Source organism: Lycorma delicatula, chromosome 8 (genome assembly GCF_047948215.1).
Source record: "Lycorma delicatula isolate Av1 chromosome 8, ASM4794821v1, whole genome shotgun sequence".
Classification (NCBI taxonomy): domain Eukaryota; kingdom Metazoa; phylum Arthropoda; class Insecta; order Hemiptera; family Fulgoridae; genus Lycorma; species Lycorma delicatula.
Window position 1 is genome coordinate 32,075,332 of NC_134462.1, and position 24,268 is coordinate 32,099,599.

The 24,268-nt window shown below is 30.2% G+C and overlaps 1 protein-coding gene across 1 annotated transcript in view; it reads left to right on the forward strand.

Annotated features, from left to right (window-relative positions):
* apolpp (retinoid- and fatty-acid binding glycoprotein apolipophorin) overlaps nt 1-24,268 on the forward strand; it is a 149,676-nt gene that overhangs the window by 80,027 nt on the left and 45,381 nt on the right. Inside the window, exons 26-34 of the mRNA XM_075373975.1 lie at nt 511-901; nt 3,758-4,033; nt 8,428-8,754; nt 10,648-11,060; nt 15,479-15,626; nt 16,851-16,995; nt 19,646-19,834; nt 21,350-21,576; nt 23,509-23,688. Of these exons, the coding sequence (XP_075230090.1) occupies nt 511-901; nt 3,758-4,033; nt 8,428-8,754; nt 10,648-11,060; nt 15,479-15,626; nt 16,851-16,995; nt 19,646-19,834; nt 21,350-21,576; nt 23,509-23,688 (2,296 nt within the window). The remainder of the gene's footprint in view (nt 1-510; nt 902-3,757; nt 4,034-8,427; nt 8,755-10,647; nt 11,061-15,478; nt 15,627-16,850; nt 16,996-19,645; nt 19,835-21,349; nt 21,577-23,508; nt 23,689-24,268) is intronic.

Sequence of the window (24,268 nt, forward strand, 5' to 3'; positions counted from 1 at the left end):
CACTTGTATAATGTAAGAACATACTGGTACTAAACAATGCTAAAAAAACAAGCAATGAACAACCAAACCAGTACATATAGAAGTCAGTCAGTAAATGTTTGTTATTGGCTAGTCCTTTTTTTTTATAAATTACTGGATTTTTATTTTATAGTAATTTAATTTTCTGTTGTGAAATAAAAACTGTTTATTGGAAAAGTTATTTTTGAAGAATAGATATTATTTCCTATCATGCACCATTTTAGAAAAAAAATTTGAAGTCATTAAAGTATATAAGATGATTATTTTTAGAAATTACGAAAAAATTTCATTTGTAGCTGAAAACATTTTCATACTTGTAAAAAAGAAATATCTGTTGTACTTTAATTATATTTAGTCACTAATGAAAGAAATTTTAAATGTAATTCTAATCACTAGCTGTGAGATCAATAAAACTTTTGCATTAACTGTTTACAGTGATATTAGTTTAATAATGCTACTGAATTAATAATAATCATTTATATTATGTTTCAGGAATACAATCATATATAAGAATGAACATAAAACACAAATTAATTACAAAGGAGCACGTTCATCTCAACCGACTGAACAATCGTTTGTTAGTGAAGCAGAAATTACTTTACCAAGTGGTAGGAAATTAGCTAGTGCTTACAATGGAAAATACTCTCAACAAACTGATGATTATGATGGGGAAATTAATTTTCAGTTCACTGATTTCTCAGCTCCTGGTATATTTGCACATAAACTTGGTTTTAATTTAAATGCCAAGAATGTTAATCTTAATAAAAATTCATTTGATGGTCAAGCAAGTATAGTTTACAATAATGCTGATGGTAAAGATGCTAATGTACAAGCTGCACTTAAAAAGCTTTTGACTGGTGAACGCTGGAACATTGTCGTACATGTATGTATTTTTTTCTTTCTTTTTTAATATTATCTTTGTCATTTAATACATTATAGTAAAAATATTATCTCCACTGTGTCTTTTATATCTTGTTGTAGAAGCAACATCTTTTTTTGTTGTGAATATTTTTTCATATTTTTATTATTTACATCAATAAAAGAAATCAAATTAGAAAACAAATTATGCTCTTATTACACAGCATAATACTTACTACAGTATACTTTCACAAAAAATAAATTTTTAATTATTTATAAATAACCTGAGTTTTTTGAATCCTCTTTAAATTGAAAGAGGATCTTTTTCAATTACTCTTTCTCTTACTTTTCAATTCTCTTTTTCAATTCTCTTTCAATTACTTACACGGTAATATTAGTACAAATATACTGTGTATACAGAAATATTTTACTTACACAAATATTTTTCATTTATCGCCTTTAACATTGTCATTTATTCTGTACTGATTTTTATATAATTACTGTCTATACATATTTACCATGACTATTATAATAAATAAATGTTTCTGTGTAATAATATGAATTTAATTCACTTCTCTTTCTTATTAATCAATTAATTAATTTTGTATTTTCTGATTCAGTTCTGATCAAGATTTTTCATAGTTTTCCTTGTACCTTCTAGGCAAATACTACAGCATTTACTTTTTTATATGTGGAATGCATTCTACCCATTCTTGAACTATCTCATATTATGTATTGATCTAAATAGAGTATTTATTTATTGAGGATTTCAAAAGTTTTAATCTCTTTTTAATTTTTTAAGCAAATCAAAATAAATGTTATTTTCATGCTACTATTTTTTCTTTTCTTTAATAGTAGTTTATATTAAATAGTTCTATTTTAAAAGAATGTTTCTTTTTAGTATTTTTTTGAATTCCATTAAATTAATTATAATTAATTAAATGTGCCTCAAACATGGCAAAAAACATAGAAAATATTAAGTTTTAATTTATTTCAGTTTTTTTTTATTTTTATCCTTTTCCAATGTGTGTTCAAAATGTATAAAATATTTTAGCAGATTAAACTAATTAGAAAACGAATTATTACGTGAATTTGCCTATCCACCTTTTACTGAGTGCTTCTTTCTAATTTAATCTGTAAAGGTTTTACTTTGATCAATTTCAAAATTCTCAGTTTGTTATGGGAAAATGACACATTGTTAAAAATTTGTTATCTTATTACTTTTATTTAAAAAAAGAAAAGAAAAATTTAATATCTTTGGGTTTTTTACAGTTCACAACATCCAGAAATAAATAAGTAGTGCTATGAATTTAATAAATAATTTTTCTTACTTTTTAAAAATCATACTTAAATGTTTTTTGTTCCTTATACGAGGGCTATTTTTTAAGTATATGTAATGTATTTAAAGTATAATAGTGTAATGTACATAAAGTATATGTATTTTTTAGCTTTTGCTAAATTTTATATGGCTGTTGAAATGTGCATGTGCTCTGGATCCCGGCATGTCTTGCATAAATGCAGACGTCATTTGGAGTCATAGCATCACTGTGTACGGTTTATATTGTGAAGTTGAAATTGCTACACAGAATCTTTCTGAAATTTTTCAGTTCAAAAAACTGAGCTTTTGATGGGTTTCCAGGCTGCTTTCTGAAAAACACCAAAAAGGGAGTGCTAGTGCTTTACCACTTTTAACCCAATACAGTGAGGAAGGAAATGAACTTTTGGACCACATTGTCACAGGGGACATGTGACATGGGTTTCTCACATCAGTCCAGCTTCAAAGCGGCAGTCAATGGAACGGTGACACACTATATCTACTGTTAAAGTGAAAGCCAAACAGACAGTGTCAACATGCAAGATTATGGGAAATGTGTGTAGTCGAATTTATGTCCAAAGGGATAACAATAAACTCAGCTGCGTACTGCAAGACCTTGACAAAGCTTTGGCATGCTATAAAAAATAAGTGATGTGGCCTACTATCATCTGGAGTTTTGTCGTTGCGCTGCTCAAATTCTAGAGTAAATCGCATCTTTTTGATGCAAATGGATAACCCACCGTACAGCCCGGACCTGGTGCTGAGTGATTACCACCTGTTCCAGTACCTAAAGGATTTTCTTGGCAGTCAGCAGTTTGACATCGATTGAGAAGTGAAAACAATGGTTGAAGACTGGTTGTCTTCACAGACAGCTGATTTCTATGATGTGGGCATAAATAATTTAGTAAAATGCTATGATAAATTTTTAAAAAAACAAGGTAACTATGTAGAAAAACAGCATAAAGTGTAAAGAATGAAATAATAAAAAAAAGGTTTTTGACAGTATCTTTACCAGTTTTGTTTATATAAAAAACAGACCTTACTTAAAAAATAGCCCACATAAAATAAAATGTCATGAAAATGTGGTATAATTAAATGTTAAATTTAAACTGCAATATGTTATTTGCAAAATTACTGATTCTTTTAAAGAAAAATTGAATGTTAGAAGACAAGGACACACTTTTTTTTAATATTATAGCTTTCACTAATTTTTTTTTTTATTAGATTGTTTTCTTTGTCTGGTAAGGAATCTTACTTTCTGTTTTGCTCACTGGGTATCATAATTTTTATTGAATTTTGCTTGTCATTTTATTAATTTTTGTTTGTAAAAAATTATTAATATATTAGAATAATATTAATCAGATTATTAATGTTTTAATAGTGTATTGTTGCAAATAGAAATTTTGAATGTAGAACCCAATGGGTAAAACACAGCTAAAAGTTCAATGAAGATCTGTACATTTTCGATTATAAGATTATATAATTTAAACATTTTTGGTTTTTTAATATCCGCTAAATGACTATGTTTGATTAGTATAATTAATGAATATTTTTTTTTTTTTACAGGGATCAGCTACTGGATCTTTAACACCTTACCCAGTTAACTTGAAATTTGATTCTGAAGTATCTGAACAATTCCTTAACTGTCGTCTTACTCCAGAAAACTTTTTACCATTTGGTACTTATAAGCTTGCTGCTTCTGCTGGGGAAGTTTCTGTTGATAGCAATGGTAAAATTAATCAAGATCACATTAACAATGAAGTTGAAATTAAACTTCCAGCAGATTATACTATTACTTCTCTTAAATGGAGTTCTGTTAATCAGTACACCCCATTTGAAAAGGTATTGTTTTTAGAAGGTTTTTTTTTATTATTAAATTGTAATATTAATCTAGTAATTATTAGATGTTTTATGTTTTTTCAAATCATGTATTTTCATCCATTATTAATAATAATAATAAACACTTTACACGTTCTGTTCTGTATTAAAAATAAGCATTAATAGAATTTATGGCAATATAATTCTATGCAATCATTTAGTTTATAAAGTTCATAATGATTAACAAAAAAGTAAATTTTATACATTTCTCTGACCACTTGTGTATAGAAATATAAATTCTTCATTGTTGAAGGATAGCTTAATTAAGTCTTAACAGACAAGAAAGAGTTTCTGAATAACTGTGAAACTAATTCATATCAATATATAAAAAGTTAACCTTTTTATATACTGTTGTACCAAAATGTTTATTAAATGATAGAAATTTAAGTTCAAAAGAAAAGTTAATTTGTTTAAACTGGCAACATTGATTTATTCATATTTACAACACCCAGTTAGTAAGTGTTGTACTTTTTTCAGATGAAAAATGGATTTTTATTTGTAAACAGTTGTAAATTATTTATTGAATTAATCAATCACTGACTGTAACAACAAAATTAATCTGATTGCTAATTTTTGAGTCAAGGTAAAAATTTATCTTTAGTATTTATCTTCTTGATGACCGCAATTTCAAATCAGAAAAGAATAAATAAAAATTTTATATATAGCTTATAACCTTACTGTGTAGCTTAAAACTATCATTCGCACTTCTTTATGCATTTGTCTCTTTGGATGAATCAAAGAAACCTAAAAATAGGATGATTTTATTTATTTATTTTCAAAAATTGCAGCTTAATAGAAACTGGATTGAGGTCTGGGCAGAGCACTTAGCTGTAAATGATGTTCACTTTACTGTGCTCAGCGTAATACTGTATATTTATCTAGCTTGCTTTCTTATAATAGTGAGAAATAATTCCACTATATGTTATTCTGTTAGTGGATAGAAATACTAATGATATTTTGATGTTTTATTATATACAACTTATAGGCTATGAATAACTGTGAGACAGTTATATCAGGTATATTAATTATACGTTATATCTTAGAATAACATTTTACTGTCATTAATGTCATATTATAAAGTATAACATACTAGGTCCTGTAACTCAAGCATGTAGAGTACTAGAGGTGTGGAACAATTAACACAAAGTGATATTTAGCCCTAAGAAATCCACCATGATGCTGTTGAAGAACTGTTTGGCTGCTATGTGGCGAGCCCTTGATTCAATGACCAGCCATCTTATTCAATATTTCTCGATGCAGTGGTATTTGGAGGTACTCCTTGATGAGAATTTCAGATTCAAGGAGCACTTTCTGCGTGTCACAAAGAAGACGTGTGATGCCTTCTTTGGCATTTGTAGGGTGGTCCATCCCGACTGGGGTCTAAATTTTAAAACAGTGAAAATTTTACATAAAATTTTAAGTATTATGCAAGGCAATTATGCTTTACACAGCACCTGTTTGGGCAAACAGAATGAGGTATGAAAGCTACTGCAATATTTTGTTGAGGGCTCAGTGTCTCCTGTTGCTTATTGTGACAGGTGGCTACGGGATTATTTCATGTGAGGCAGTTCTAGTTATTGCGTGTGTTAACCAGTTGATGTTCTTGCATCAGAATGTCAATTATGTTACACTGCGAAGAAGTCGGGTGAACTGACTGTGCAGTGTATTTGGGAAATAAGAGGAGGAAATTTTGGTATTTGACAGGACAGGTGGGATGAGACTGCAGATGGGCATTATACGCATGGTCTCTTTTCAGATGCAGGGTGTTGGGAGTCATCTCATGGATCTCCCTGAAGTGGCATGTGACTCAGTTTCTTACTGGGATGGTGCATTTTGTTAGAGGCTGGCTCGATTTGGCTTGACTGACTTGGGTCAGTGTCCCCAATGTTTAGTGTCAGACGATGTATATCAATCATGTGCTGTATGTCTGCACAAAATATGAAAAGAGCTTGAGGCTATTGGTTCGAGTCTGTTCGAATCTGAGGGTCGGTTCGAATCTGTGGGCTAACTGGAAAGTTACAGATGAGTGGCGCACTACATTATATAATCAGTTGTGTATTTTTAGTGTTTTATAATTATGAGTGAACTTAATTCTACTGTAAAAAACATAAGACTAAAATGGCAGACCTGGAAAATAATAAATAGTGTGTATGAGTTCATGAAGGGTGAAGGTAATTAATTAATTTCTGAAGTCTGAAAAGAAGATACACACCTAACTCATGTTAAAAAATGTGAAGAAAGGACAGCAACTGCGTGTGGGGTTTCACGATCCAAAAGAGTGAGAAAAGAGAAAAAGCAGTTACTAGAAAATTAAGCCAAAAATCTGGCGGAAATTTCTCTCTCTACTACAATAAGATGTAAACTTTGTGAAATGTCTACAGTGGGGCTAGATTACTGATAAATATGTGGTGAGATGAACTATAAATGAATTTCACAAAATTCATTAACAGCTGCTGATGGGGAAAAAGATAATGTTAGCACTTAAAGATGTCATTGGTCATTCAGGAATAGAGATGAATTTGAGAAAAATAATAAAAGAATTGGGCTTTAGGTGGAGAAAACCAAAAGGGGAAGGTTCTCACTGAGCAACATGACATAGGGTTTGAGCATATTAAGTATCTGACTGCCATAAAAAATTTTGGAACCAATAATAGGCTAACCTCGACAAGTGATCTATATTATCTTCTCATAACTAAATAAATTATGGTGTAGTGATTCTGGTGACAGGATAAAAGTTCCCATTTCAAAAGGCAGCTGACATGGTGCATACCTGAGGAGAAATGGGTTTTATATCAAATGCCTTAATAACTTAGCAAGCAAGTTTAAAAATTGGCAATTACAGGGATCAAACAAAAGCAGAAAATTACTTAAAATGCACAGAAGATATGTTAATTCCAAACCTGCCCAATAATTCTGTGGTAATTTCTGACAATGCACCTTATCACTATGCAGTTTTAGAAAAGTCACCAATTTCCAATTCAAGAAAAGAAATATTACATTGGTTGCAGAAGCATCTGTTCCTCATCCTTCCTCAATGCTGAAATCACAGCTGACGAATTGGTAAAACTAAATAGGGAAAAATTTACTGCCTATTTGTCTGATAAACTTTCATAAAAAAAGGGAATGTTCTCTGATTACCTACAAATCACCTGGACGTGAGACACTTCTGATTAAAGTTGGGTTAATCAGAAGTTAAAGGATACATAGCAAGTCATAATGTTATTTTTGATATCAAAGATGTTCATGGGTATGTGAAAATAAAGTGGCCGACGTGAATGAAAAAAAATTAAAATACAGTAAGTTGTAATAACAGTAGCTGTATTGTGATAAAGTTAAGGAAATAGAAGCTGAATATATGCAACAAGAACATATTATTGACAATAGTATGGAATCATTTGTTTTTTTACAAGAAGATAGTGAAAATGATAGTGATTATTATGATGATTCTGATGATTATAACCTCAGAAATTATAATATTTCTTGCAAAGTGTATGGTGTTCACCCTCTTCAATTAAAAAAGTTTTATTTTGTTCTAATATTTAAAAATAATTAGTTTCTGCTGTAATTTCCAATTCCATTATTTAGTGTTTTTAATTGTTATCTTACATTCATTTTTTAATATTTGTTTGAAAACAAAATAGAACAGCAGCACTCAATGAAGGTAATACATTTTGATTTGCATGTTATGCAATTTTATGTGTAGACCTATTGTACAATTCTCAGGTTCACATAACCACTTCTGTCATTCTTGTCATGTTTACCATGTTGAAAAATGCATAACATATTTTTTTTTTGCAGAAAATAGTTGCATATTAATTAAAGAATTTTTGGCAATTAAATTTGATATATATATATAATTAAATCAAATTATATTAAAAAATGTAATAATATTCAAAATATTAGATATACATTGAGGTAATTAAAATTTAAAAAAATTGTGTTCTGTGATCCAATACTAACACCACAATACGTCTTACGAACTCCCATTTGCTGTTAGATAATGAAGCAGATATGCTAAAAGAATAGTAGAATGATTCAAATGTGGCTGTTGCCGATGTAGCACCAAGTATCAAGATTCATTGCGCTACCTGTACATTTTCACCAAAGTTTTTCAAAAGCAGAAAAAGCAAGTGACTGCCAAATTTATAATGCGAATATTGTATTTTATTGCCTCTGTCTTTAATAATAGTTTCTTTTTATAAAATACAGTATAAGAACAAAAGCCAATAATATTAATTGAATTATTTCTATCTATTAAGGATCAGTTATTTAATTACTAGATATTTTTAATTATATAATATTCTTATTCATTGTTATGTAGAGGATAATTTTTTAAAAACAATTTTTATTCATTACAGATTAAAACTAACAATGCATTTAAATGGAATGGAGACAAGTTCTTTAAAGTAATTGCAGAAGGTTCAAAGGAAGAAACTGGTGTCAATGGTAAATTAGAATGGGAAAGTCATTTGAAATCAGCACGAACAATTACTGGTAATGCTTATTATAAACCTACTTCTGATGGAGATCAGAAAGTAAATGCTGCTCTTACTTTTGCTTATGAAGGGAAAGTTGCTGATGTTAACTTAAAAGCTGAATATGAAAAGAAATCTGAAAACATTCAGGTACAGGTTAATGGAAACTTACCTGAACAAGGCAAATTTGATGTTTCTGTTAAAAATAAGGTTAGTACTACATAATAATCACATTAATATATTACTGTTAATATTATATAACATAATGTTATTTTAGGTATATATATATATATATATATTTTTTTTTTAATCATATTAATTTGTTAAAAATTAAATCATAGTTTTTTCAGTTCTGATGTAGGTAATAAAAGAAATAGACTTAGTGAGTGCCTTAGAAATCCTGAAAAAATTAGTTTATTCATTTTAACTCTATGAAAGACTAGAAACATGTCAATTGGGTAGCTGAAATCCAAGCGAGATCTTTCACCAGCCATAACTTGAAAACAAAGTATTTTAGGACATATGTTTATATGAACTTTTTCCATTATTTTCACAGGTAGAATAATAGGTTGTGAAAGTCCTAGAGAATTCCATGATATACCCTGTTTGTGGTGTGTGGGGGGATGTGTGTGTGTGTGTGTGTGTGTATTTAACTAATTGTATATTTTGAACAAATTTTGATAACTAAAACTCCTTAACATTAAGAAATATGACAATATTGACAAAGATCCAGATTTTCTCCTAATAGTGATGAAACTTTTGGAAGAAATAAGGTCCAAACTTAATTTTCTGATACTGGGAAAGATTAGTAGATTTTAACAGATGATATAGAATCAAATGATGTATTGTATATTCGGTTAAAATTAGTTCTCTTTTAAATTCCAAGGATGATCAGTTGATTTTTAGCTAACTGTTTATATTTTTCTGCATTGCATATTAAGATTTTAAAAAAATGCATTAATAAAATGTTCATGTATTTGTATATTATTATTATTATTATTATGCTTTTACGGCCAACATGGGACCACTTAAGTCAATTTTAGTTGGATCTTTTCTGAGAAAAGCGTGTTATTTTACTCTTTCGAGCTGCCCAGTATTTCTTCATCCGTTCAGATCTTGCTTTCTTTTCTTCATCCGTAAACACCCTCTTCGTTGTATTTTGTCGTTTGTCTGTCTTTTGTTTAAATCTAATGCTTTTATCTTTTAGCTTTGTAATTTTTCCAGTTTTATTCTGTAGGTCAGTCAGGGAAATTCCCAATTCTTTCATATCTTCTCTAATTTCTTTGATCCATCCTACTTCTAGCTTTTGGAACCAGAGCTTTTCAATGATATTTCTGGACAGTCTTGTTTGCGGTGTCCTTATGAGATGACCGAAGAAAGAGATTCTTTTTTTCCGCATAGTATCAGTAACAGGCTCTATTTCTCGATACACCACCTCATTTGGCACAATCCACCATTGGCCTTCTTTTTGGTGTTTTTTATTGATACACGTTCTGACAATTCTCCTCTCTATTTTCAGAATTTTTTCAATTCGGTTTTTCTGAGTGATTTTGAAAAGGGTCTCGCTTCCGTAGGTGACTTCTGGCTGTACTACAGTTTTATAATGTTTAAGTTTTGTTTTAGCAGAAAGGCATTTCTTGTTATATGTTGACCAAGTTAATTTTTGGGATTTAATCATTTTATTTGTCCTGTTTTGCCATGTCACTTTTTCATTTAAATTATAAGTTATTATTTCCCCTAGATATTTAAATTGTTTTACTATTTTAATTTTCTGATTGTTTACCGTAATGTGCTCTATTACCAGAGGATCTATGGCCATTAGTTCAGTTTTTTCGAAAGAGATATGAAGCCCTATCTTTTGTGCTAGGTTTTGAAGGCTCATGATTTGTGTTTTGGCTTCTTGAATATTATTTGCTAAAAGAGCGAGGTCATCTGCAAATCCTAGGCAATTTAGTGTGATGGAGTTTTTCTTAGTACCCATTTTTATATTTTTGTATTTGTATATATTACAACACTTTTTTTTGTGAACATTGTAGTTTAGAAAGTGTTGCTTTTATGTTTTGTGTTTTATTAATTTTTTTTTTCATTTTAATCCTGTTTCAGGTGGTTAATGCTGGCAAGGGCTTCCAAACAGATGTTAATTTAGTTGTAAATGATAAAAAAATAACAGTAACAAATCATGTTGTATTAGATAAAGAAAATCCACTGATTGACCTTGTTGCTGATCATCCTGAAGGAAAATCTAGAGTATTGTTTAAGATTGAAAAGAAAGGTGAAAGTCATTTTAGTGGTGAAAGTGAAATTAAATGGGTTGGAAATGGAGGTGGTAAATTTAGAGTTGATGGAGAAGCTAAATTTGATTCACCTGATGATTTCTTTTTTAAATTTAATGTTGACAGTCCAAAATTAAAACTTGAAAAATACCACTTTGATATCACTAACAAACCAACAAAAACAGCCGGAAAGAAAATTATTTTCACTGCCAAGACAGCTACTCGTGTACTGTTTGCTGGAAGGTAAGTGAAGATGAGTAGAAATAATTATTGATTTCTTTATATAAGAATCTACCATTAATGCTTAATGCTGTCATTATTTTATTATTTAAGTTGGAATAGTCATTTAAAAAAAGGTAGTGTGCTCCTAAAACTGTTTGAAAGTAGAGTTATTTTCACTGAAAATTTATGATATTTTCAATAAAAAATAATTACTGTTTAAATTTTCTTAATATCCACAAAGAATTACCTTACTTTTTTAAGTAATATCCTTGCGCATAATAAAATATGAAAGTACAAAAGTTGTTGTATGTTATAACAATCCTTATTTATTTTAAGGGCAATAACTTCTATAACTACAGATTTGGACTGCTCTAATGAGCGTTAAAATGTCTGAACAAATTGAGTGAATGTGAACAACTTTTGATGATGTTGAGAAAGAGAAGATTAATACCAAATCTGTCAGGGTCATTCATTATGTCTGTTTTTTTCAAGCCTTACAAAATGAACTTTAGTTTTTTTCTAAATTGTGTCCTTTACCACAGCTATATTTTTTGAATAGTAGCTCTGTCTTCAAATAAAAAGCTTAGAAAACACAAATAGTACTTTTATTCTTCTTTTCCATCACGTTTTTGATGTATATTAATCATTGCAGGGTGTGTGTGTGTGTGTGTGTGTGTGTGTGTGTGTGTGCGCGCGTGCGTGCGTGTGTGTTTGAATTACAAGATGCACTTGAAAAATAAGTTAATTACATTGACTTGGGGTTCTATTTTTTGTACTATTTAGAAATTTTACACTATCTTACTTATGAAACTGATTATAACATGAAACCTAAACTATATTTCCTTCCTTTATTTTCTTTGTAAAGTTTATGAAAAGTAAAACAAGCATAGGCTCAAAATTCTTGAATTGTTTGTAATGTTTCTGATCTTAATCAGATATAATAGCAATGTATAACTTAGTACACTTTATATGTACTAAAAGTGTTTACCTATACTTACTCTTATTACGCATATCTGCTTTATGTATTTATTTATTGTTTATGTGTACACATTTATATATCCACCATTGTAGCCTCAAACATGTGATGGAATGATTTCCCAAATATAACCAACAGGTGACTAAATATGCAAATTTGATATTGTAATAAGTTTTTGTGTTGCTATCATAATCATAATATTTATTAAATTTCACTGAATCCATGATGTCACCACGCAGAGTTACATTCTCATCAATAGTCAAATTTTTATTTATAGAAGTTGAAATATTTAATACAGTCTTGTAAAAAATATTTTAACAAATTTCTTTTTTAATTTCATTTTCTTTGAGTTGCTCAGTTTACAAACTCATAATAGAATCTACCATAATTGAAAAAATGTTGAACTGTAAACATTCTGTGGCTCTAACCTGTCCTGTTAGTAATAATACTAACATTATTTTTTTTTCTCACCTTGAACCTTAGTAAACTGTACTGCATAAGTGAATGATTGTATAGTAGGTACTGTATTTAATTTTATAATGAGATTAACAATAGTTTCTTGCAAAGTTCTTGGTGGAAAAATTGTCATCAATAGATATAATAACAGTTAACGCCCTGAGGTAGGTAATCCCCACGTCCGGAACACAACATCTACGTTCCAATTGTACATAAGTACAGCTGTTGCCGCACTTATGTACAATTCATACAGCTGGCTAACGGGGCTCCAAGTAAATTCCTCGGATATACTCCTTTTTTGACCTGCTTTCATCTTCAGGTCACAAGACGGATTGGATTTTTCGGCCACCTGCAGGATATGAACAAATTATCGATTAGGAAGTGGACACATACCGTATTTAGAGCTGATGATATGGCGGCCAGAGTCAGTGTGTTATTGCAGGTGTAATGGAGACCCTTCCGTTGTCCACATGCCCCCTGCGATGGCAAGTATGTAGCAATGGTGCCCATGTATGTCGGTGCATGGGAGCTCTGAAAGCTTCGGTGAGTAGGAGCCTGGAGTCAGAGCAGAGATTGCGCATCTACTCTCTGCCAGGACATATGCCGGTTCCACCGGAGTACTGGATCGGACCTCCAAGGTTAGTAGCCCTGGAGTGGGGGTGTACCCCGGCGACTAGCCTTGCTACAGAAGGGAAAAATCTACATGAATATTGAACAAACAAACGTGGCAGAGGGTGCTGCACGTAAACACCCTCGTTTAGAAACCTCCGATTCGCCACAAGCGAAGAGGAAAAAGGGTAAGGAGTCAGACAAAATCAAGAGAGATGCTGACAAAATCAGTAGGGAATTGAGAAAGTCGTTGTTTGGAAACATTGTTCCCAAACCAAGATTTTTAATTATTACAAAGGAGAATGGAAACTTTCAAAAAGTTAGTCCATTCTTAATCGCAAGAGAAATAACTAATTGTGCTGGTGGTCCTGTTAAGGAAATTCGTAAAACTTTTAATGGATTGCATGTCGAAACCATCAACGACATGCAAAACCAGAAAGTCCAGGCGTTGAAGAAGATCGGTGAATTTGCGGTTTCTGTCCAACTGCATAGCACACTTAACTCATCCAGAGGAGTTGCTGTTTGTCGCGATCTTCTAAATTGTACAGAAGAAGAAATTGTACAAGAAATGTCGAGTCAGGGAGTGACTCAGTGTCGCAGACTTACTATGAGAAGAAATGGTGAGATTCTTCCTTCGGCCTCGCATGTTTTGACATTCAATAGGCTAAATCTTCCTGAAAAGATACGAGTTGGCATCCATCGGCTTGATGTACGGGCTTTCATTCCGCAGCCGATGAGATGTTGTAAGTGTCAATGATTCGGACGCACAGCAGCTAGATGTGAAGCGCAGGAAATATGTATATGTGGAGTGAAAACACATGAGGGTGATCCATGTAATGACCCTCCCAACTGTAAAGGGCACCACAACTGTCGTTTAAGGAACTGCCCTATATATAAATTAGAAACGGCCATTCAGGAAGTTAAAACGCTTCAAAAGGTTAGTTATCCTGAGGCGAGGAAAATTGTTAATCAACATACACCTCGACCATTGACTTCTTATGCAGAAGCAGCGGCTGCCCCTTCCACATCTAAAATTAACGTGGAGCAGTTGCTTAATACGATGGCACCGAGTCTTGCGACAATGATTGAAAGAATCATTGATTCAAAGATTGAGTCGACTCATCAGAGAAAATAAAGTAAAGATGAGAAGGCTCATTCCCGGACTGACGCCGATGAAATAAGAGATGCACCAGTGCAGCTTAAAAACCAGCCAAACCTGTGATTGTAATGCCACCAATTGTAATGAGTAAAAATCTTGATTTATCCGGAAAAGGAAAAAAGATCACTCCTTCTAATCAGAAAGTTAAGGAAATTGTGCCAAAAGTATAGGAAAAGTCTGTGTCTACCGAAATGGAGGTGCAAGTCATTATTGAAAAGGCACCAGACACAGACGATAATAAAACTGTATGCACAGAGCCTCCAAAAGCTCAGAGAGTAACCGCGGCGAAGCATCTGTTTCAGCTGGCCCAAGCACAGCCGTAGAGATTGAATCCAGTTCATCAGCCGCCGAAAATGCATCGCTTGCGAGTTGAGATTCAATTGCAACGATTCTCACAGCATCAATGAAGCTTTCATCACCTGATGTAAGCCGGTGAACGTCATTGGCATCAGAAAGAGAAGAAGATGCCATGTCCGAGGCTTCAGACACACTGTCATCGGAAGTTGAGGCCGTTCGCAGAATGGAAAAAGTAGTCGATGTCCCTAAAAAACCTCAAAGAAAAAAAAATAAATAAATAACAGTTAACATATATATTGTATGTATTATTCTTATCTTCTCTTTGAGGAAGAATATATTCTTCAAATCTAAAAATGCTTCTATGTATGTATCCTCGAATTTATTTGAGCAGTTCTTTAAAATTCAGCAACAAACATTTTGTTAACTGAAATTGTTCAAGTAAAACTAATATGTTGTGTACAAATTATAACTACAAAAAGTAGGAGTATCAGTCAGATTCTGAGAAATATTTCATCCTTAGCAAATTTATGTTATCAGTTTCTAAATTACAATTTTTCCACATGAATGTAAAATTCTACTGAGGGAAAATGTTTGAAAACTGCTGTGTTATTTTACAATTGGATATCAATTTCTATATCTCATTAAAAAAAAATAATTATAATATATATATAAGTAGCACGTTAATTATAATGCATCTGTAATATAGAATATAATAAGTATCAGAACTTCATTTAGCAAAAACTTGTCTTGTAAAATACTTAATTTATGTGGAACAATGTAAAGTCCAGTATGTCTGTGTGTATTTTGTATGTTAATAGAGCATTTAAAAAATTGATTTCCATGTACTTGCGTTACATTTCGTACCTTATATTTTATTAATAGTTTTGTGCTGCATTTCCTTTATTATTTAATTATAATCTATTTGTTCTTATTTAATTATAGTACAACCTTCAATTTAAAGGAAGAAAGTAATTCTAAGACTATTGAAGGTTCTGGTAGCATCAAAATTGGTGAAAAAACATACCCGCTCAACTTCAAATATGTGCAACAGAAATTAACTGAAGCAAATAATGGTGAAGATGGCAATGAGGTGATTTTTTAATTTAATTAATTTAAAGACTTATTTTTATAAGCAGAATTTATTCATATTTAATTTATGATTTGCTTAATTGTCTTCTTTTTCAAAGAACATAATTCTTTGAAATGGATCATTCTTATTATTGTTTTATAGAATTCTATTCTTTGAATAGTATACTATTCAAAGAATAGAATATCATAAATTACATAGATATGATAAGTTTATTTTTGCGACCTCTTCTCTTGGATGTTTGAAAGAGCTATTTGTAATAAATAATCTACTCAATAATTTTGATTAAAAAAAGCTATAGAATTACTTTTGGTGTCAAAAACTGTACTAAATGGCTGCAGTTATATTTATAACTTTAATAAAAAATGTAGATAATAAATATTGAAATATACACTCAAATTATTTCACTATATTTTAAACTTAATGATGGAAAAATCATGTAAATTTTTGTACCCTTTTTCAACTAAAAAGAAATATAGTTAATTTCAGTAAATAATTAATAGTAAACTTTTAAATCTAAACTTTTAACAATTTTTGAAAGTGTATCAAGTGTTACATTTATTTATGAAATGTCTTTTAATGCATACTCAGAAATCATTACAAAATTTTGATTTCTTCAAATAACTTCTTACTCATTTCAATTTATTTTTTATAAAAGTCCACCAGTAAATGAATTTGATATTTTAAAAATAATAACTAATTTTTTAAATGTTTATGTTTAGAATTGAAATGTTTATTTGATGTGTTGATTGTCTAATTTATTGAAGAAAAGCACTGATATCTTTAATTAAAGTAAAAAATAAAATTACTTTTAAAGTAAATGCAAAAGTTTTTCTTAAAGGACATTCAATAAAACATAAGTAATAGTTGTTTATTATTACATTGATAATTGATAGATGTTTTCAAGAACTTTACATAATTTAACAATAGAAGTAAATATAATAAGCAAAATTGAAATCACAACTTTATGCTATTTTAACATCTGGTGATAAAATTTAAAAAATATTAAGTGAATTAATCAATTTTTCATTAACAATGAGCATATGAAAATAACCCTATTAATGTGTAAATTACATATATATCCATTTAATTTTTGTAAATTCATGATGATTTTAGTGCCTAGTTGAAAGTATTACCGTTCTTTTTTTAGGTAGAAAAAGAATGTTATCTATATAACATACAATTTTTATAAAAGGAGATATTATAAATATTTTGAATATGTTACAGGTAAAGGCGACTGTTAAATTTGGTAAAAATCAACATGATTTTCTTATAAAAATAACCACTAACACATTCTTAATTAGAAGATCATTCAGCTGGGATACTGGAGAAACTGCTTCAGCAGAAATTTCATCAACAATTAAGAAGTATAGTAAGTATTATTATCATTATTTAGTTTAGTAAGTTGTAAAATCTACAAAAATAATAATTTTAATTTATTTATCTTTTATATTTTTCTTTTTAATGTTAAACTATAAATTTAATTTCAAAAATATAGTCATATTAAAAAAAATTAATTTCATTTTTAGTTAAATCAAGTGAAATAATTATCATTAGATGTAACGTCATTATAAATTAACAGTTATTAAAATATTTACAGTTTACATTGAAATACATCGTTAATTTTTATTATTAGGTCATAAACTTCACTTTCACTATCTTAATTTGCAGGTTTTTTAAAAACTACATTAGATAATATTGGATACAATTAATTATAAAAGGATGGCTGACCATTTGTATCATACGATCATGGGCTGCTGGCATTCTCTATTAGATTGATGTCAAGAAAGATATCTATCATAAAATTCCTGCTGGGACAGGGGGTGGTTCTGCGGGGCCTGAACTGAAAGCTGTAGTGCGCAATCAGTTTGAGGGCGAGAAGATGTCCTTTGTTAAAGCCACTACTGGCTTAAATTATTATATTTTGTTGTGGTATGAATTTTTGGCTGGAATTGATGTGCTGTCGTAGCATAAATTTTATTGTAATCATTTGTAAATAGGGTACATACGGTTTTAGGTGGTGATCGAATATATAAAATTAGGCGTAGGGTCTTTGATCTTCTGCATGTAGGCTGTTAGTTTAGCAGTTCCTGAGGGCTACGTGGTAGAGTTAGGTGTATGATGTCTTCTTTAAAGGCAAAACTTAACTAGGGGAGAATTTACTGCTGTGTATGTCTCTCGAGGCATCTGCATCGATGACATTTCACAAGGCTGGACTGATGACTGTGGAATGTGATCAGTGTGAGGGAAAGAAGATGTCCTCCGATTAAGCCACTGATGGCTAGGAATGGAGGAGGTAGTAGAACGTCTAGACATGCTATGAGGCAGGTGTTCTTCCTCGTGGGTGGGGGGGGAATTGAGATGCATCAAGAAACATTATAGCATCCCAACGAGACCTGGCTTATTACTATGAGATGTAAAAAGTTAGTGGGTGAAAGACAACTCCCGTTAAAGCCCATCAGGGCTAAGAACAGTTGTGGGGGGGGGGTGACCGGAAGCATCACAACAGGTGTCTTCCCATATAGGGTTGGGATGTATCAAGGAACAGTTTTGAATGAGCAAGCATCACTGTTGGCAGGATGGCACCTGAACTGCCGAGGGCATGGATTCCCATGCAGCTGTGAGGTGTAGCGGCATCTCAACGATGGTAGTAAGTGAAAGTGAATGTCACGCGGGACTCTGCAATGAAGCTGAGTGGGAGTAAGAGGTCTGTCCACCTCTCCCTTGGTAGACCAGATCAGAATCCATACATGAAATCAAGTCAGGGGTATGAACTAAAGTTGAGTTCACTAAGGGAACTAGGAATAAATTTTGTTGTTGCAAACAACATTTTTATGATATGTTATTTATTTAATTTGCCTCGAGTATTAGGAAACATTTACACGAATTGGCTTTATAAAGTGTAGAACTAGGTGCGGAGTTCATGCTTCCGCGAACTTGGTTAGCTAGTGCAGAGGGCAACGATGTAGGACATTCAAGATGTCCGGATGAGGCCTGCAGCGAAGGCAAAATCTGAGTTTAAAAAAATCACCAACGTAAATGTCTACATAAAAAATGTAAATGTGATATAAAAAGTTAGAGGGTGAAAGACGACTCCCATTAAAGCCCATCAGGGCTAAGAACAGTGGGTTGGGGGTGGCTATCGAAAGCATCACAGGGCGGTTGTCTTCCCCTATGGGGTTGGGATGCATCAAGAAAAGGGGCAATGAAAAGCTTGGAAAAAAATTCATGCTTTAGAATAGGTTCTATAATAAGTATTTTAAAATCAGATTTAGAAACTACTTACTTTCCAAAATATTGAAATGGTTAGCTTGAAGATCTTTTCTGAGTTGTGCAGTTCCTTTGTTAGTAGAAGGAGCTACAAAACGTGTGTATTATAATTTTGAAAGGTGTAATTTAAACGTGTTTTCATGCATTTAGAAAACAATATGGGTTTAATGAACAGGTAAATTCTGAAAATAATGAATGTTTAAACTAGCATACCTCTTTTGATAGCTGGTTTAGTTATAATCAGTTTTAATTCAGTTTATTGTGGCAAGTATCAGTTTTAATAATATGACAAAGGTAATGCATTGCCTGAGATAGTTATTAAATGACTGAAAATGAGTCAATAGGTATAAAAAGTACTTGTTATATGATGATGAGTTTGCATAGAGCTTGCTATTGATTTGGTTTGTTTATAAAACCAATGTTTTATTGGTAATTACTAGTTACAACAAACTGGATAATATAGGTTTAATAAAATTATGAAGATATATATTTATAATTTTTTTTTCTTAAAATATTGCTTTAAAAAATCCATTACACGTAGAGAACCTAAGAGTATAGAAGTTAAAGCACACACTGAATTTTAAGAAAAGTATTATGAGCAACATCTCATATTTTTATCCTTTTTTTTTTTTAAATAATGTTTGATGAAATCTTATTTTTATAAACAGCAATGAATTTTATGAATATTGTCTTCACGTATGCCAGCTGAAATTGATTAATTCTTTCATAAAAGGAATTTTATTTATTTCCAGGTATTGCTGAATATGACTACGAATTTCATCTTATACTAGATTTGAGCACATTCGTTGCAGATGTCGATGATATTTCATTGAAAATTACAACAAAGAGGAATGGATTTATTTTTGATCATAACTTTGAATTAGAGAAAAAACCTGACACCAAGATTAACTATCAACTCTATGTACATGAAAATGAAGCTGGTAAGTGGTAAATAGATTAGTTTTAGTCATTTGTATTAAAATTTAAGCTTTTTGAAATTCTGTTTTATATTATATATTATTATATATAATGCTTTGTCTTCCCAGATCATTTCTTTTATTGTTTACTCTTTGTGCATTAGCCATCAAGTTATTTCAGATATTTCTTTAATGATGTATGATGATTCATTCATAGACATTTATTTCTATAAAGATAGTTACATTCCATGTACCAAAAATTGTTTTAAGTCATTACAAATTTTCCTATTTTTTCTGTTGATTTCTTCCTTAATGCTCTAAATTTCACTCTTAATGAATGTATGTATGATCAATTCTTCAGCAAAGCTAGTTAGGTGAGGGGCTACCTCATTTACAATTTCTAATCTGCTTGATTTCAGCATTTCATGCCACATGTATGACACATCTCAGCCATCTAAAAAAATCCATCTGGAGTAAAAATCATATGGTGAAAATTAATCCCTAAATGCTGACAGATCTATTTACTATCTAGTTTCTTGCTGAGATCTTCTTCCTAATCTCCCATTGGTCAGTATTGGTAGCTATTGGGTAGTATAGGTTTAAATGAGAAAAATAAATCTCTATTATCAATTTATGAGCTATGTTTACTAGTTAATTTAACAGTTCCTACTTAGACAATAATTATTTATAATTTTTTAAATAAATTACAGTCCTGTAAATTAATATTTGTCAATTTATTAATGAAAATCTGTTTTTCATAAATTATTTCATCATTGTGATCAACATCTGTTTTTGAAGTCTAAAAGCAGAAGGCTTGAAAATTAAATAATTAGGTAGTTTGTTGTTAGATAGTTTTCTTTTTAGAAATTTTATAATTATTCATAAAACTGATTTATTTTTATACACAAGATCAACATATACTCAAACTCATTTTTCAAATAATCACTATTGTAATCAAACACATTGATCACAAACATTAAAAAAGCCAGAGAAGTTTGAAAGCAGTTCTACTATTTATAGTAAGTGTACACTTAAATAATTATACAAATAATAAAATTCACCTGATCAGTAAAAATTTAATAAATAAGTAAGTTCTTGCCTTAATGATACTTTCTTTTTTATATTGAAGAACATGTTTCTGGAAATATTTTGTGCTATTTTTTTCATAAAATAACTAATTATTTTGTAAATTATATTATTTTCTAGTTATTTGGCTCCTATATTTTCAACTTCTATATTTTTATACTAACTCAATTAATTAATATCTTTTATGAGGAAGAGATGTGAGTACTGCTAAAAACACATTCTTCTGTATAAAATAAAAAATTATGGTTAGGATAAGAATATCTCCTTTAAATTTTACTGTTTATGTAAGTTCATTAATTTGTGTAATATCGTGTAAAAGCCAGTGGTATTCATTATAAAATAGACATTAACAAAAATCAAGTCAAGTAGAACTCTTGACGTGAATTCTTTATTCTACTCATACGAATACTTTATTTGTATATTGCTGGTGTAAAAGAAATCTTTTTTCAAAAGGTGCTGTGTTAACATTACCCAAGAGAGTTGTTGCTGCTGAAGCTAAGTATGAAATACCAAAGAATAAGAAAAATGGAATCTTGCTAGCTGAAGCTTCTCTGTGGTTAGATAAACAGAAATCTCCATCAGAAAAGACTTCAGTGTCAGTGAATGCTGATATTAATAAGATTGGTGAAGGTGGTAGTTTCTCTGGTGAAGTACGTGCTAGTCATCCTGGTTTAGGAAAGGTCAGTTGCAGTTTATTGTTATCTAATGTACAGTACAATTTTTTTTTTAAGGAATATGTCTGAAGTACTTTGGACTTTAGGAGAGAGAATCACGTCTCTTATTTCTCCGAGTATCCTGCACTTGTGAAACATTTAATTAGTACTAATAATTTCATGTATCAAGATTTATTAGTTACGTATTTTTTTAACTGAAATGTGTAGCTTTACATATGTTTGATATTGGCGTTTTGGCAACACACTTAAAACCCTCTCTGTCATCAAGCACTTGGTGCTATAAGATAAATTAAAATCAGTTTTAATCTTTTAACTTTCTAAAATTTGTATGCAGTTTTTTTATTTTAAAGGCCTCAATATGGGTAAATAACCTATTACTATTAATTATTATTATTAATTAACTTATTATTATAGTTTAAGTAATCTTTTTTAGGCTAGCTGTTATTTTTTGGTTTTTCCATTAAATTTTCTTCGAGCATTGAACATTATTATTAATTTCTTTATTTTTATATAAGTTTACATGTCTATAAGACACATACATGTTCAGGTGTGTGCATGCATAGATTTTAAGTATAATAACCACCAAACACAATAACAGAACCCCCCCCCCCCCAAAAAAAATAAAAACTAATACCAAAAGTTAACTTCGCAGGATCCATCCCGCATCATCAGTCAGTACAAAATTCCAAAATTACATCAAACAAAAATGAATAAAAACAAAAAATTTAGAAAACATTTGAGCTATCTTGTTTAAGTTTTGTGGTTATTAGGGTTAATGTTTTTTTAATTTTTTGTTTCCGTTTGATGTAATTTGGAAATTTTGTACTGACTGATAATGCGTGGGATCTTGCAAAAGTCAACTTTGGATTTAGATTTTTTTTTTTAGGTTCTGTTACATTTTTGGTAGTTATTTTGTTGTTATTGGGCACAGTGGTCAGTATTTTGATGAATTATTTGAGTTTACACAAGATTTTAGTAAAATATACCAAAAAAAGGTTAAAAAAAAATCTACATTCGAGAATAGACAAAACTTAATAATTAAGAACTAATTTTGATTAAAAATAAATGTGACATTAAAAAAAAAAGAAAAAAAACTGAAATTTTAATCACTTCATCACAGATTTCTTCTTTATTGAAACAGTTATTTCATACATTACATCTGTGAACCAGAATAACTGCATAAACCACAAGCTATTGTTTTGAAATATGTTGATGTAGTAGTAATAAGAGTAAATAATATAAAAATAATAACATGATTTTACCTTTAATTATGACACATAAAACTTATTTCAGAAATAAAATAATGCCCTCACAAAAACAATCAAGTGTGTTTGATATAAAACTGTATCAATCATCATTTGAATTGTTAGTCCCCTGAAAATGTCATTTACACAAGTTTTTATTGTAGACTATGTAGGAACCATGTTGGAAAACAATTATTATAAATTATGTGAAATAGAATTGATTTCTTGGTAGACTGAATAAATATATTCTGTATGTCTGTCAGACTAAGCACATCCAAAGGAGGGATAAAATTTTCATCCAGATCACACATGAACTTTAGAGTACTTCTGCTTTTCTCCATTCCAGTGTTTAAAGTTCAGTATGATTTTCATTTCATACTCATAACTCATTACTTTCAGACTTCCTGCTTCAGTTGAAATTGGAGCTATTGAATTTGAATTGTAAGAAAACAATAATTATTAACTATATAAATAATGTGGGTATGTAAAAAAAATATTTTAACAATAATTACCTTTTTTATGATCTTTTATTTTGCTACAGCCTATGAACCCACATTCAATTTTTGTGGTAATTATATTGATCTTTTTATAAGTTATATTTTCTTACTTCAGAAAGAATATGTATGCACATATGGACACCCAATTTTATTTATTGAATAAACTATCTAATTTTTCTTTTTTTTAATTTTTGTAGGATTTGGTTGTCAAGGGACATATCACAGTATTACAACAGTGGAGCAAGGTAGTTGATGCTAAGGTTGATTTAGATGTGTTTGCTAAGAAAGAACAGAAGATAATAGTGGAATATAAGTTCATCAGAAATGTAGAAAAGGAAGGTTACAATTTACGTGAAAGTTTACATATTAAGGGTGGTGTAAGTTTGATATTATTATTCCTCTTTTTTATGTTTTCTAGATAACTATTTTGTAGGTAATTATTTAATCTTGTATCAGTCATTTCACAATTGCATGTTTTATGATTTGTTAGTCCTTTAAGTCGGTTCATAGAATTTATGAATATTTTCATGGAAATGATGAAAAGTATTATTTTTAGTATTTCTTGTATTTTCACTAATTTTCATTCACCTCTCCAACTAATTTTTTACTTTCCTGTTGTCCTTATTATTCTCATTTACAAACAGTTCTATTTATATAATATAAAGTAGATTTATAAGATAAATAACAAAATTTGTTATTAAAGATCCGAATACCAACTTTAAAGTAAGAACTTTTAATTATACAAAAAGGGTTTATTCAGAAGAGGATCGTAAAGCAAGATCATTAAGAATGACTAAATATTGGGAGAAAGTAAAAGCTAAGAACTTAAAGGCCAAAAGATCGGCAAAAAAGACTTGAATTATTCTGACTAAAGTGGTCCTTTACGGCCTTAAAAGTTAAAGATTAAAAGTAGATTTATGTATAAATATATTTTAAATCTTTATTTCCTAAGAATAT